This window comes from Oncorhynchus keta, chromosome 3, assembly GCF_023373465.1.
Source record: "Oncorhynchus keta strain PuntledgeMale-10-30-2019 chromosome 3, Oket_V2, whole genome shotgun sequence".
NCBI lineage: Eukaryota > Metazoa > Chordata > Actinopteri > Salmoniformes > Salmonidae > Oncorhynchus > Oncorhynchus keta.
Genome location: NC_068423.1, coordinates 31,462,257 through 31,479,663, shown reverse-complemented (window position 1 = coordinate 31,479,663; position 17,407 = coordinate 31,462,257). Strand labels below are relative to the sequence as shown.

General features: G+C 32.9%; 1 protein-coding gene across 3 annotated transcripts in view; it reads left to right on the top strand.

Moving 5' to 3' along the window:
* The first annotated feature begins 117 nt into the window (after nt 1-117).
* slx4ip (SLX4 interacting protein) overlaps nt 118-17,407 on the top strand; it is a 166,004-nt gene continuing 148,714 nt past the window's right edge. Inside the window, exons 1-2 of one of the 3 annotated variants that reach the window (XM_052496241.1) lie at nt 118-210; nt 729-776. In XM_052496241.1, the coding sequence (XP_052352201.1) occupies nt 750-776 (27 nt within the window). In that variant the 5' untranslated portion in view covers nt 118-210; nt 729-749. Of the gene's footprint in view, nt 530-728; nt 777-17,407 lie in introns of all 3 variants that reach the window. The other 2 variants (XM_052496236.1, XM_052496240.1) reach the window with 2 other exon arrangements.

Sequence of the window (17,407 nt, the reverse complement as noted above, 5' to 3'; positions counted from 1 at the left end):
GTATATTAACGATTATATTAGTTGTCTGTGGTGAAATGTGTATTTTTTCGTGGAGGTTATTGGATGAGAAACAAAGGCTTTTGTTTGGCCAGCTAAACCGTTTCTATGACGACCCCGCGACGGGGTCCTTCAAGTCACGTGATACATTTTCAAAAACAGTCGGCGGAAAATCTTCGTCTCCAGTTACCACAGCCACAAAGTCATAATTAGGTCTAAAACCCGTCTATTTCTACAATTAATATTGGTTAAAAATCTGATTTCAAAACTAAACTGAAACTTAAGCACAATGCTATTAAATACACGTAGCTAGTTAACGTTCCAGCTCGTCCTGAAGTCAGATGATTGAATAACAGTCGGTTTCTTGCTGGTTAGCTACGGTAAATACAACAAACACGGCTTTACAAGCTACCTAGTTTAGCTGCTTAGCTTGTACATCGTGTTTTTGTTCAGCAATAAAAGTTTTGTACCTAACGTGTAGCTACAATACTCACTGCCCCCGAAACGCAACAGTAACATCTACAGTAACCTGGTAAAATAACTATTTCAATTACTATCCGTTTTTACATAGCTGGATATCTAATGTATGCTAAGTATTGTGACTCAAGCAAAAAGACACAGTTAGGTCACTTTGTGGTTCTCCATCAGGTTACATTGTCATGTCTATGAAAGGATATGGTGTGGGCAAATGTAAAGAATATTAACGTTACATGTTTGTTTCCTGGTCGTAGTTACTACTAGACTCAACAAGAATGGCTCCTCACAAGGTTGTTGTCAAGGTAAGAGGAAAGACACCTTTAAAACAAGTGGTCTAACGTTGTTTTATTCATCTGACTGTTATAATGCTCTGTCTTCGGGTAACTGATGAGCAAGTTTATTCTGTAATGTTTTGACGCATTCGATGGTTGGATTTGATGGTCCTTGTCATCCGGGATCCTTGGGACATCTCTACTCCGTTGAAGTTGCCATTTTAAAATGGTTAAAGACATGCTCCAGAACTGTGGCAACTACTAAGCATAAGCAATGGCGGTTTGTGCCGTTGAAGATGAGGGAGGACCATTAATTATTTAATGATTCAATGGTCTTATTTCTATTACAGCCATGTTGTATGACTGCCCTTCATATTCCATTCACCCAGTTCAATGTAACATCGCTAGGTTGAGGCTACTACGTGATACTTGAATTTGCCCTATACACATCATGAGGTTCCTATGAATGAAAGTCTATAATGTAGGTGGAGAGACAAGTTGGAGAAATCAAGGTGTCAAGACAGTGACGTGTTCAATACCACCTTGCCCACTCTTGTCTGCTTGTAGCTGATCTGGGGTGTAATCATTTATTTTTTGCAACCAAAACGAGAGTTTCTATTGGGCAAATTCAGGTAGGTCCTGCCCCATTTCTTTGCACTGGCTTCCGTTTAGGAAATGTTCTTTCAACAGAATTGACGGAATGAATACACCCCTGATCACCTGAATACACACTTAACTTTTAATAGCAGCCACATACAGCCTCATCACTTGCTCAATGTGTAATTCCTTCTCACATCTACGCGCTCTCCTCCTCTCACCTTTCCCTTCCCCTGGACTAAGGTGAACAACAAATCAAGTAAAATTGTATTTGTCACGTGTTTCATAAACAGCCGATGTAGACTAACAGTGAAAAATATTTTCTAAAAATAAATACTAAACACAAGGTGAATAACGAATAGAAATAATGAGTAGAATGGTTATGGTTATATACAGGGAGTACTGAGTCGATGTGAAGGGGTATGAGGTAGATATTTACATACAGGTCAAGGTAACGTGACTAGACAACAGGATAGATAATAGACTGTAGTACTGAGTCGATGTGAAGGGGTGTGAGGTAGATATTTACATATAGGTCAAGGTAACGTGACTAGACAACAGGATAGATAATAGACTGTAGTACTGAGTCGATGTGAAGGGGTGTGAGGTAGATATTTACATATAGGTCAAGGTAACGTGACCAGACAACAGGATAGATAATAGACTAGTACTGAGTCGATGTGAAGGGGTATGAGGTAGATATTTACATATAGGTCAAGGTAACGTGACTAGACAACAGGATAGATAATAGACTGTAGTACTGAGTCGATGTGAAGGGGTGTGAGGTAGATATTTACATATAGGTCAAGGTAACGTGACCAGACAACAGGATAGATAATAGACTAGTACTGAGTCGATGTGAAGGGGTATGAGGTAGATATTTACATACAGGTCAAGGTAACGTGACTAGACAACAGGATAGATAATAGACTGTAGTACTGAGTCGATGTGAAGGGGTGTGAGGTAGATATTTACATATAGGTCAAGGTAACGTGACCAGACAACAGGATAGATAATAGACTAGTACTGAGTCGATGTGAAGGGGTATGAGGTAGATATTTACATATAGGTCAAGGTAACGTGACTAGACAACAGGATAGATAATAGACTGTAGTACTGAGTCGATGTGAAGGGGTATGAGGTAGATATTTACATATAGGTCAAGGTAACGTGACTAGACAACAGGATAGATAATAGACTGTAGTACTGAGTCGATGTGAAGGGGTATGAGGTAGATATTTACATATAGGTCAAGGTAACGTGACTAGACAACAGGATAGATAATAGACTGTAGTACTGAGTCGATGTGAAGGGGTATGAGGTAGATATTTACATATAGGTCAAGGTAACGTGACTAGACAACAGGATAGATAATAGACTGTAGTACTGAGTCGATGTGAAGGGGTATGAGGTAGATATTTACATATAGGTTAAGGTAACGTGACCAGACAACAGGATAGATAATAGACTGTAGTACTGAGTCGATGTGAAGGGGTATGAGGTAGATATTTACATATAGGTCAAGGTAACGTGACTAGACAACAGGATAGATAATAGACTAGTACTGAGTCGATGTGAAGGGGTATGAGGTAGATATTTACATATAGGTCAAGGTAACGTGACTAGACAACAGGATAGATAATAGACTAGTACTGAGTCGATGTGAAGGGGTATGAGGTAGATATTTACATATAGGTCAAGGTAACGTGACCAGACAACAGGATAGATAATAGACTGTAGTACTGAGTCGATGTGAAGGGGTGTGAGGTAGATATTTACATATAGGTCAAGGTAACGTGACCAGACAACAGGATAGATAATAGACTGTAGTACTGAGTCGATGTGAAGGGGTATGAGGTAGATATTTACATACAGGTCAAGGTAACGTGACCAGACAACAGGATAGATAATAGACTGTAGTACTGAGTCGATGTGAAGGGGTATGAGGTAGATATTTACATATAAGTCAAGGTAACGTGACTAGACAACAGGATAGATAATAGACTGTAGTACTGAGTCGATGTGAAGGGGTATGAGGTAGGTATTTACATATAGGTAACGTGACTAGACAACAGGATAGATAATAGACTGTAGTACTGAGTCGATGTGAAGGGGTGTGAGGTAGATATTTACATATAGGTCAAGGTAACGTGACTAGACAACAGGATAGATAATAGACTGTAGTACTGAGTCGATGTGAAGGGGTATGAGGTAGATATTTACATATAGGTCAAGGTAACGTGACTAGACAACAGGATAGATAATAGACTGTAGTACTGAGTGGATGTGAAGGGGTATGAGGTAGATATTTACATATAGGTCAAGGTAACGTGACTAGACAACAGGATAAATAATAGACTGTAGTACTGAGTCGATGTGAAGGGGTATGAGGTAGATATTTACATATAGGTCAAGGTAACGTGACCAGACAACAGGATAGATAATAGACTGTAGTACTGAGTCGATGTGAAGGGGTATGAGGTAGATATTTAAGTATAGGTCAAGGTAACGTGACTAGACAACAGGATAAATAATAGACTGTAGTACTGAGTCGATGTGAAGGGGTATGAGGTAGATATTTACATATAGGTCAAAGTAACGTGACTAGACAACAGGATAGATAATAGACTGTAGTACTGAGTCGATGTGAAGGGGTATGAGGTAGATATTTAAGTATAGGTCAAGGTAACGTGACTAGACAACAGGATAGATAATAGACTGTAGTACTGAGTCGATGTGAAGGGGTATGAGGTAGATATTTAAGTATAGGTCAAGGTAACGTGACTAGACAACAGGATAGATAATAGACTGTAGTACTGAGTCGATGTGAAGGGGTATGAGGTAGATATTTACATATAGGTAACGTGACCAGACAACAGGATAGATAATAGACTGTAGTACTGAGTGGATGTGAAGGGGTATGAGGTAGATATTTACATATAGGTCAAGGTAACGTGACTAGACAACAGGATAGATAATAGACTGTAGTACTGAGTCGATGTGAAGGGGTATGAGGTAGATATTTACATATAGGTCAAGGTAACGTGACTAGACAACAGGATAGATAATAGACTGTAGTACTGAGTCGATGTGAAGGGGTATGAGGTAGATATTTACATATAGGTCAAGGTAACGTGACTAGACAACAGGATAGATAATAGACTGTAGTACTGAGTCGATGTGAAGGGGTATGAGGTAGATATTTACATATAGGTCAAGGTAACGTGACTAGACAACAGGATAGATAATAGACTGTAGTACTGAGTCGATGTGAAGAGGTATGAGGTAGATATTTACATATAGGTCAAGGTAACGTGACTAGACAACAGGATAGATAATAGACTGTAGCAGCGTATGATCAAAGAACTTTGTGAGTTAGTGCAAAAAAAAGTGTCAATGCAGATCGTCCTGGTAGCCATTTGATTAACTATTTAGCCGTCTTATGGCTTGGGGGTAGAAGCTATTCAGGTTCCTGTTGGTTCCAGACTTGGTGCATTGGTACCGCTTGCTGTGCGGTTGCAGAGAGAACAGTCTGTGGCGGGAGTGTTTAACACCTTTTTTTGGCCCCTCCTTTGACACCGCCTGGTATAGAGGTTCTGGAATGTAGAGAGCTCTGCCCCGGTTGATGTACTGGGCCTTGCTTTGACACCGCCTGGTATAGAGGTTCTGGAATGTAGAGAGCTCTGCCCCGGTTGATGTACTGGGCCTTGCTTTGACACCGCCTGGTATAGAGGTTCTGGAATGTAGAGAGCTCTGCCCCGGTTGATGTACTGGGCCTTCCTTTGACACCGCCTGGTATAGAGGTTCTGGAATGTAGAGTGGAACTTGAAGCTCCCGCGGGCGGGTCCCGGTGGGAATAAATGAATAAAGCAGCTAGCTAACATAGCAGTGTTCGAGAGCCTTAGCCAGCTTGCTAACATAGCAGTGTTCGAGAGCCTTAGCCAGCTAGCTAAACATAGCAGTGTTCGAGAGCCTTAGCCAGCTAGCTAACATAGCAATGTTCGAGAGCCTTAGCCAGCTAGCTAACATAGCAGTGTTCGAGAGCCTTAGCCAGCTAGCTAACATAGCAGTGTTCGAGAGCCTTAGCCAGCTAGCTAACATAGCAGTGTTCGAGAGCCTTAGCCAGCTAGCTAACATAGCAGTGTTCGAGAGCCTTAGCCAGCTAGCTAACATAGCAGTGTTCGAGAGCCTTAGCCAGCTAGCTAACATAGCAGTGTTCGAGAGCCTTAGCCAGCTAGCTAACATAGCAGTGTTCGGGAGCCTTAGCCAGCTAGCTAACATAGCAGTGTTCGGGAGCCTTAGCCAGCTAGCTAACATAGCAGTGTTCGGGAGCCTTAGCCAGCTAGCTAACATAGCAGTGTTCGAGAGCCTTAGCCAGCTAGCTAACATAGCAGTGTTCGGGAGCCTTAGCCAGCTAGCTAACATAGCAGTGTTCGGGAGCCTTAGCCAGCTAGCTAACATAGCAGTGTTCGGGAGCCTTAGCCAGCTAGCTAACATAGCAGTGTTCGGGAGCCTTAGCCAGCTTGCTAACATAGCAGTGTTCGGGAGCCTTAGCCAGCTATCTAACATAGCAGTGTTCGGGAGCCTTAGCCAGCTAGCTAACATAGCAGTGTTCGAGAGCCTTAGCCAGCTAGCTAACATAGCAGTGCTCGAGAGCCTTAGCCAGCTTGCTAACATAGCAGTGTTCGAGAGCCTTAGCCAGCTAGCTAACATAGCAGTGTTCGAGAGCCTTAGCCAGCTTGCTAACATAGCAGTGTTCGAGAGCCTTAGCCAGCTAGCTAACATAGCAGTGTTCGTGAGCCTTAGCCAGCTAGCTAACATATCAGTGTTCGAGAACCTTAGCCAGCTAGCTAACATATCAGTGTTCGAGAACCTTAGCCAGCTAGCTAACATAGCAGTGTTCGAGAACCTTAGCCAGCTAGCTAACATAGCAGTGTTCGAGAGCCTTAGCCAGCTTGTTAACATAGCAGTGTTCGAGAGCCTTAGCCAGCTAGCTAACATAGCAGTGCTCGAGAGCCTTAGCCAGCTTGCTAACATAGCAGTGTTCGAGAGCCTTAGCCAGCTAGCTAACATAGCAGTGTTCGAGAGCCTTAGCCAGCTTGCTAACATAGCAGTGTTCGAGAGCCTTAGCCAGCTAGCTAACATAGCAGTGTTCGATTGCCTTAGCCATCTAGCTAACATAGCAGTGTTCGATTGCCTTAGCCATCTAGCTAACATAGCAGTGTTCGATAGCCTTAGCCAGCTAGCTAACATAGCAGTGTTCGAGAGCCTTAGTCAGCTAGCTAACATAGCAGTGTTCGATAGCCTTAGCCAGCTAGCTAACATAGCAGTGTTCGATAGCCTTAGCCAGCTAGCTAACATAGCAGTGTTCGAGAGCCTTAGCCAGCTAGCTAACATAGCAGTGTTCGAGAGCCTCAGCCAGCTAGCTAACATAGCAGTGTTCGATAGCCTTAGCCAGCTAGCTAACATAGCAGTGTTCGAGAGCCTTAGCCAGCTAGCTAACATAGCAGTGTTCGATAGCCTTAGCCAGCTAGCTAACATAGCAGTGTTCGATAGCCTAAGCCAGCGAGCTAGAGTAAATAGCGTTCCTCTCTGTCAGGTTGTTGAGTAGGCTAAATTAGCTGCATTAGCTAAGTATGTGAACGGTAAGCTATTTATTATGGCCATTGAAATGCTAGTTATTAAAATTAGATCCAACAAGAATATCAAGGAGTTTGAAATCCAGGCGATTTAAAAACTAAAGTGTCAATGTATGTTGATGACTCTAGTCTCATTGAACATCTTGGCCACTTTTTCTATCCTTCCTGGATTAAAACCTTATTAAGTATTGGATCGTTAATATAATACAGTGTTTACACCACCTAGTAGTTTATCAAATGGGCGGTTGGTGAAATAGACATACTCGGTATTCACATCTCAAAAAATTATAAATGAACTTACCACAATTTTAATTAGAAAGTTAGCAAAAATAGATACGATTCTGTAACCACGGAGAGGAAAAATCACATTGATTAACTATTATTATACCATTATTTGTATGTCTACTTTGCACATTCTTCCATTGCAAATCTACCATTCCAGTGTTTTACTTGCTATATTGTATTTACTTTGCCACCATGGCCTTTTTTTGCCTTTACCTCCCTTCTCACCTCATTTGCTCACATCGTATATAGACTTATTTTTATACTGTATTATTGACTGTATGTTTGTTTTACTCCATGTGTAACTCTGTGTCGTTGTATCTGTCGAACTGCTTTGCTTTATCTTGGCCAGGTCGCAATTGTAAATGAGAACTTGTTAAATAAAGGTGTTCTCAACTAGCCTACCTGGTTAAATAAAGGTGTTCTCAACTGGCCTACCTGGTTAAATAAAGGTGTTCTCAACTGGCCTACCTGGTTAAATAAAGGTGTTCTCAACTGGCCTACCTGGTTAAATAAAGGTGTTCTCAACGAGCCTACCTGGTTAAATAAAGGTGTTCTCAACTAGCCTACCTGGTTAAATAAAGGTGTTCTCAACTTGCCTACCTGGTTAAATAAAGGTGTTCTCAACTGGCCTACCTGGTTAAATAAAGGTGTTCTCAACTAGCCTACCTGGTTAAATAAAGGTGTTCTCAACTAGCCTACCTGGTTAAATAAAGGTGTTCTCAACTAGCCTACCTGGTTAAATAAAGGTGTTCTCAACTAGCCTACCTGGTTAAATAAAGGTGTTCTCAACTAGCCTACCTGGTTAAATAAAGGTGTTCTCAACTAGCCTACCTGGTTAAATAAAGGTGTTCTCAACTAGCCTACCTGGTTAAATAAAGGTGTTCTCAACTAGCCTACCTGGTTAAATAAAGGTGTTCTCAACTGGCCTACCTGGTTAAATAAAGGTGTTCTCAACTGGCCTACCTGGTTAAATAAAGGTGTTCTCAACTGGCCTACCTGGTTAAATAAAGGTGTTCTCAACTGGCCTACCTGGTTAAATAAAGGTGTTCTCAACTTGCCTACCTGGTTAAATAAAGGTGAAATAAAAACTAAACTAAAATAACAACTCTTGGGTCCTATCACAGTTGACTTAATAATGGTGCTGCCTACTCCAGACTTAATAATGGTGCTGCCTACTCCAGACTTAATAATGGTGCTGCCTACTCCAGACTTAATAATGGTGCTGCCTACTCCAGACGACTTGTTTTCGAAATGATATGAGCAAAATAAATATTTCGGGTTTTTTGGAACGCTAAACCAGACAAAATGTAAGGTGCCTATTGATATAGTGATTATTGATATAGTGATTATTGATACAGTGATTATTGATACAGTGATTATTGATACAGTGATTATTGATACAGTGATTATTGATACAGTGATTATTGATACAGTGATTATTGATACAGTGATTATTGATACAGTGATTATTGATACAGTGATTATTGATACAGTGATTATTGATATAGTGATTATTGATACAGTGATTATTGATACAGTGATTAAGTGATTATTGATACAGTGATTATTGATACAGTGATTATTGATACAGTGATTATTGATACAGTGATTATTGATACAGTGATTATTGATACAGTGATTATTGATATAGTGATTATTGATACAGTGATTATTGATACAGTGATTATTGATACAGTGATTATTGATATAGTGATTATTGATATAGTGATTATTGATACAGTGATTAAGTGATTATTGATACAGTGATTATTGATATAGTGATTATTGATACAGTGATTATTGATATAGTGATTATTGATACAGTGATTATTGATACAGTGATTATTGATACAGTGATTATTGATACAGTGATTATTGATACAGTGATTATTGATACAGTGATTATTGATACAGTGATTATTGATACAGTGATTATTGATACAGTGATTATTGATATAGTGATTATTGATACAGTGATTATTGATATAGTGATTATTGATACAGTGATTATTGATACAGTGATTATTGATACAGTGATTATTGATATAGTGATTATTGATATAGTGATTATTGATACAGTGATTATTGATACAGTGATTATTGATACAGTGATTATTGATACAGTGATTATTGATACAGTGATTATTGATACAGTGATTATTGATACAGTGATTATTGATACAGTGATTATTGATACAGTGATTATTGATATAGTGATTATTGATACAGTGATTATTGATACAGTGATTATTGATATAGTGATTATTGATACAGTGATTATTGATACAGTGATTATTGATACAGTGATTATTGATACAGTGATTATTGATACAGTGATTATTGATACAGTGATTATTGATATAGTGATTATTGATACAGTGATTATTGATACAGTGATTATTGATACAGTGATTATTGATACAGTGATTATTGATATAGTGATTATTGATACAGTGATTATTGATACAGTGATTATTGATACAGTGATTATTGATACAGTGATTATTGATATAGTGATTATTGATATAGTGATTATTGATACAGTGATTATTGATACAGTGATTATTGATATAGTGATTATTGATATAGTGATTATTGATACAGTGATTATTGATACAGTGATTATTGATACAGTGATTATTGATACAGTGATTATTGATACAGTGATTATTGATATAGTGATTATTGATATAGTGATTATTGATACAGTGATTATTGATACAGTGATTATTGATACAGTGATTATTGATACAGTGATTATTGATACAGTGATTGATATAGTGATTATTGATACAGTGATTATTGATACAGTGATTATTGATATAGTGATTAAGTGATTATTGATACAGTGATTATTGATATAGTGATTATTGATATAGTGATTAAGTGATTATTGATACAGTGATTATTGATACAGTGATTATTGATATAGTGATTAAGTGATTATTGATACAGTGATTATTGATACAGTGATTATTGATACAGTGATTATTGATATAGTGATTATTGATACAGTGATTAAGTGATTATTGATACAGTGATTATTGATACAGTGATTATTGATACAGTGATTATTGATACAGTGATTATTGATACAGTGATTATTGATACAGTGATTATTGATACAGTGATTATTGATACAGTGATTATTGATACAGTGATTATTGATACAGTGATTATTGATACAGTGATTATTGATACAGTGATTGATATAGTGATTATTGATACAGTGATTATTGATACAGTGATTAAGTGATACAGTGATTATTGATACAGTGATTATTGATACAGTGATTATTGATACAGTGATTATTGATACAGTGATTATTGATACAGTGATTATTGATACAGTGATTATTTATATAGTGATTATTGATACAGTGATTATTGATATAGTGATTATTGATACAGTGATTATTGATATAGTGATTATTGATATAGTGATTATTGATATAGTGATTATTGATATAGTGATTATTGATATAGTGATTATTGATATAGTGATTATTGATACAGTGATTATTGATATAGTGATTATTGATACAGTGATTGATATAGTGATTATTGATACAGTGATTATTGATATAGTGATTATTGATACAGTGATTGATACAGTGATTGATATAGTGATTATTGATATAGTGATTATTGATACAGTGATTATTGATACAGTGATTATTGATATAGTGATTATTGATATAGTGATTATTGATATAGTGATTATTGATACAGTGATTATTGATATAGTGATTATTGATATAGTGATTATTGATATAGTGATTATTGATACAGTGATTATTGATACAGTGATTATTGATATAGTGATTATTGATACAGTGATTATTGATACAGTGATTATTGATACAGTGATTATTGATACAGTGATTGATATTGTGATTAATGATACAGTGATTGATATTGTGATTATTGATACAGTGATTATTGAGACAGTGATTATTGATACAGTGATTGATATAGTGATTATTGATATAGTGATTATTGATACAGTGATTATTGATACAGTGATTATTGATATAGTGATTATTGATAGTGATTATTGATACAGTGATTATTGATACAGTGATTATTGATACAGTGATTATTGATACAGTGATTATTGATACAGTGATTGATACAGTGATTATTGATATAGTGATTATTGATATAGTGATTATTGATATAGTGATTATTGATACAGTGATTATTGATACAGTGATTATTGATATAGTGATTATTGATATAGTGATTATTTATAGTGATTATTGATATAGTGATTATTGATACAGTGATTATTGATATAGTGATTATTGATATAGTGATTATTGATACAGTGATTATTGATATAGTGATTATTGATACAGTGATTATTGATACAGTGATTATTGATACAGTGATTATTGATATAGTGATTATTGATATAGTGATTATTGATATAGTGATTATTGATATAGTGATTATTGATACAGTGATTATTGATACAGTGATTATTGATACAGTGATTATTGATATAGTGATTATTGATACAGTGATTATTGATACAGTGATTATTGATACAGTGATTATTGATACAGTGATTGATACAGTGATTATTGATACAGTGATTGATACAGTGATTATTGATACAGTGATTGATACAGTGATTATTGATATAGTGATTATTGATATAGTGATTATTGATACAGTGATTATTGATATAGTGATTATTGATACAGTGATTATTGATATAGTGATTATTGATACAGTGATTATTGATATAGTGATTATTGATACAGTGATTATTGATACAGTGATTATTGATACAGTGATTATTGATACAGTGATTATTGATATAGTGATTATTGATATAGTGATTATTGATATAGTGATTATTGATACAGTGATTATTGATACAGTGATTATTGATACAGTGATTATTGATACAGTGATTATTGATATAGTGATTATTGATATAGTGATTATTGATATAGTGATTATTGATATAGTGATTATTGATATAGTGATTATTGATATAGTGATTATTGATACAGTGATTATTGATACAGTGATTATTGATACAGTGATTGATATAGTGATTATTGATACAGTGATTATTGATACAGTGATTATTTATATAGTGATTATTGATATAGTGATTATTGATATAGTGATTATTGATACAGTGATTATTGATACAGTGATTATTGATACAGTGATTATTGATATAGTGATTATTGATATAGTGATTATTGATATAGTGATTATTGATACAGTGATTATTGATATAGTGATTATTGATACAGTGATTATTGATATAGTGATTATTGATACAGTGATTGATATAGTGATTATTGATACAGTGATTGATATAGTGATTATTGATACAGTGATTGATACAGTGATTGATATAGTGATTATTGATATAGTGATTATTGATACAGTGATTATTGATACAGTGATTATTGATATAGTGATTATTGATATAGTGATTATTGATATAGTGATTATTGATACAGTGATTATTGATACAGTGATTATTGATATAGTGATTATTGATACAGTGATTATTGATACAGTGATTATTGATACAGTGATTATTGATATAGTGATTATTGATACAGTGATTATTGATACAGTGATTATTGATACAGTGATTATTGATACAGTGATTGATATTGTGATTAATGATACAGTGATTGATATTGTGATTATTGATACAGTGATTATTGATACAGTGATTATTGATACAGTGATTGATATAGTGATTATTGATATAGTGATTATTGATACAGTGATTATTGATACAGTGATTATTGATATAGTGATTATTGATACAGTGATTATTGATACAGTGATTATTGATACAGTGATTATTGATACAGTGATTATTGATACAGTGATTATTGATACAGTGATTATTGATACAGTGATTATTGATACAGTGATTGATACAGTGATTATTGATATAGTGATTATTGATATAGTGATTATTGATACAGTGATTATTGATACAGTGATTATTGATACAGTGATTATTGATATAGTGATTATTGATAGTGATTATTGATATAGTGATTATTGATACAGTGATTATTGATACAGTGATTATTGATATAGTGATTATTGATATAGTGATTATTGATACAGTGATTATTGATACAGTGATTATTGATATAGTGATTATTGATACAGTGATTATTGATACAGTGATTATTGATATAGTGATTATTGATATAGTGATTATTGATATAGTGATTATTGATATAGTGATTATTGATATAGTGATTATTGATACAGTGATTATTGATACAGTGATTATTGATATAGTGATTATTGATACAGTGATTATTGATACAGTGATTATTGATACAGTGATTATTGATACAGTGATTATTGATACAGTGATTATTGATATAGTGATTATTGATATAGTGATTATTGATACAGTGATTATTGATATAGTGATTATTGATACAGTGATTATTGATATAGTGATTATTGATACAGTGATTGATATAGTGATTATTGATACAGTGATTATTGATACAGTGATTATTGATATAGTGATTATTGATACAGTGATTATTGATACAGTGATTATTGATACAGTGATTATTGATACAGTGATTGATACAGTGATTATTGATACAGTGATTGATACAGTGATTATTGATACAGTGATTGATACAGTGATTATTGATATAGTGATTATTGATATAGTGATTATTGATACAGTGATTATTGATATAGTGATTATTGATACAGTGATTATTGATATAGTGATTATTGATACAGTGATTATTGATATAGTGATTATTGATACAGTGATTATTGATACAGTGATTATTGATACAGTGATTATTGATACAGTGATTATTGATATAGTGATTATTGATATAGTGATTATTGATATAGTGATTATTGATACAGTGATTATTGATATAGTGATTATTGATACAGTGATTATTGATACAGTGATTATTGATATAGTGATTATTGATATAGTGATTATTGATATAGTGATTATTGATATAGTGATTATTGATATAGTGATTATTGATATAGTGATTATTGATATAGTGATTATTGATACAGTGATTATTGATATAGTGATTATTGATATAGTGATTATTGATACAGTGATTGATATAGTGATTGATATAGTGATTATTGATATAGTGATTATTGATACAGTGATTATTGATATAGTGATTATTGATATAGTGATTATTGATACAGTGATTATTGATACAGTGATTGATACAGTGATTGATATAGTGATTATTGATATAGTGATTATTGATATAGTGATTATTGATACAGTGATTATTGATACAGTGATTATTGATACAGTGATTATTGATACAGTGATTATTGATATAGTGATTATTGATACAGTGATTGATATAGTGATTATTGATATAGTGATTATTGATATAGTGATTATTGATACAGTGATTATTGATACAGTGATTATTGATATAGTGATTATTGATATAGTGATTATTGATATAGTGATTATTGATATAGTGATTATTGATACAGTGATTATTGATACAGTGATTATTGATACAGTGATTATTGATATAGTGATTATTGATACAGTGATTATTGATACAGTGATTATTGATACAGTGATTATTGATACAGTGATTATTGATACAGTGATTATTGATACAGTGATTATTGATATAGTGATTATTGATACAGTGATTAAGTGATTATTGATATAGTGATTATTGATATAGTGATTATTGATACAGTGATTATTGATACAGTGATTATTGATATAGTGATTATTGATATAGTGATTATTGATACAGTGATTATTGATATAGTGATTATTGATACAGTGATTATTGATACAGTGATTATTGATACAGTGATTATTGATACAGTGATTATTGATATAGTGATTATTGATACAGTGATTATTGATACAGTGATTATTGATGTAGTGATTATTGATATAGTGATTATTGATATAGTGATTATTGATACAGTGATTATTGATATAGTGATTATTGATACAGTGATTATTGATATAGTGATTATTGATACAGTGATTATTGATACAGTGATTATTGATACAGTGATTATTGATACAGTGATTATTGATACAGTGATTATTGATACAGTGATTATTGATACAGTGATTATTGATACAGTGATTATTGATATAGTGATTATTGATACAGTGATTATTGATATAGTGATTATTGATACAGTGATTATTGATACAGTGATTATTGATATAGTGATTATTGATACAGTGATTATTGATACAGTGATTGATATAGTGATTATTGATATAGTGGTGATTGATATAGTGATTATTGATATAGTGATTATTGATATAGTGATTATTGATATAGTGATTATTGATATAGTGATTATTGATATAGTGATTATTGATACAGTGATTATTGATACAGTGATTATTGATACAGTGATTATTGATACAGTGATTATTGATACAGTGATTATTGATACAGTGATTATTGATATAGTGATTATTGATACAGTGATTATTGATACAGTGATTATTGATACAGTGATTATTGATACAGTGATTATTGATACAGTGATTATTGATACAGTGATTATTGATACAGTGATTATTGATATAGTGATTATTGATATAGTGATTAAGTGATTATTGATACAGTGATTATTGATATAGTGATTATTGATACAGTGATTATTGATATAGTGATTATTGATACAGTGATTGATATTGTGATTAATGATACAGTGATTGATATTGTGATTATTGATACAGTGATTATTGATACAGTGATTATTGATATAGTGATTATTGATATAGTGATTGATATAGTGATTGATATAGTGATTATTGATACAGTGATTATTGATACAGTGATTATTGATACAGTGATTATTGATACAGTGATTATTGATATAGTGATTATTGATACAGTGATTATTGATACAGTGATTATTGATATAGTGATTATTGATATAGTGATTATTGATATAGTGATTATTGATACAGTGATTGATATAGTGATTATTGATATAGTGATTATTGATATAGTGATTATTGATACAGTGATTGATATAGTGATTATTGATATAGTGATTATTGATACAGTGATTGATACAGTGATTATTGATACAGTGATTATTGATATAGTGATTATTGATACAGTGATTATTGATACAGTGATTATTGATACAGTGATTAAGTGATTATTGATATAGTGATTATTGATATAGTGATTATTGATACAGTGATTATTGATACAGTGATTATTGATATAGTGATTATTGATATAGTGATTATTGATACAGTGATTATTGATATAGTGATTATTGATACAGTGATTATTGATATAGTGATTATTGATATAGTGATTATTGATATAGTGATTATTGATACAGTGATTATTGATACAGTGATTATTGATGTAGTGATTATTGATATAGTGATTATTGATACAGTGATTATTGATATAGTGATTATTGATACAGTGATTATTGATATAGTGATTATTGATACAGTGATTATTGATACAGTGATTATTGATACAGTGATTATTGATACAGTGATTATTGATACAGTGATTATTGATATAGTGATTATTGATTGATTATTGATACAGTGATTATTGATATAGTGATTATTGATACAGTGATTATTGATATAGTGATTATTGATACAGTGATTATTGATACAGTGATTATTGATATAGTGATTATTGATACAGTGATTATTGATACAGTGATTGATATAGTGATTATTATTGATGATAGTGATTATTGATATAGTGATTTATGATATAGTGATTATTGATATAGTGATTATTGATACAGTGATTATTGATACAGTGATTATTGATACAGTGATTATTGATACAGTGATTATTGATACAGTGATTATTGATACAGTGATTATTGATACAGTGATTATTGATACAGTGATTATTGATACAGTGATTGATATAGTGATTATTGATACAGTGATTATTGATACAGTGATTATTGATATAGTGATTATTGATACAGTGATTGATATAGTGATTATTGATATAGTGATTATTGATACAGTGATTATTGATACAGTGATTATTGATACAGTGATTATTGATACAGTGATTATTGATATAGTGATTATTGATATAGTGATTATTGATACAGTGA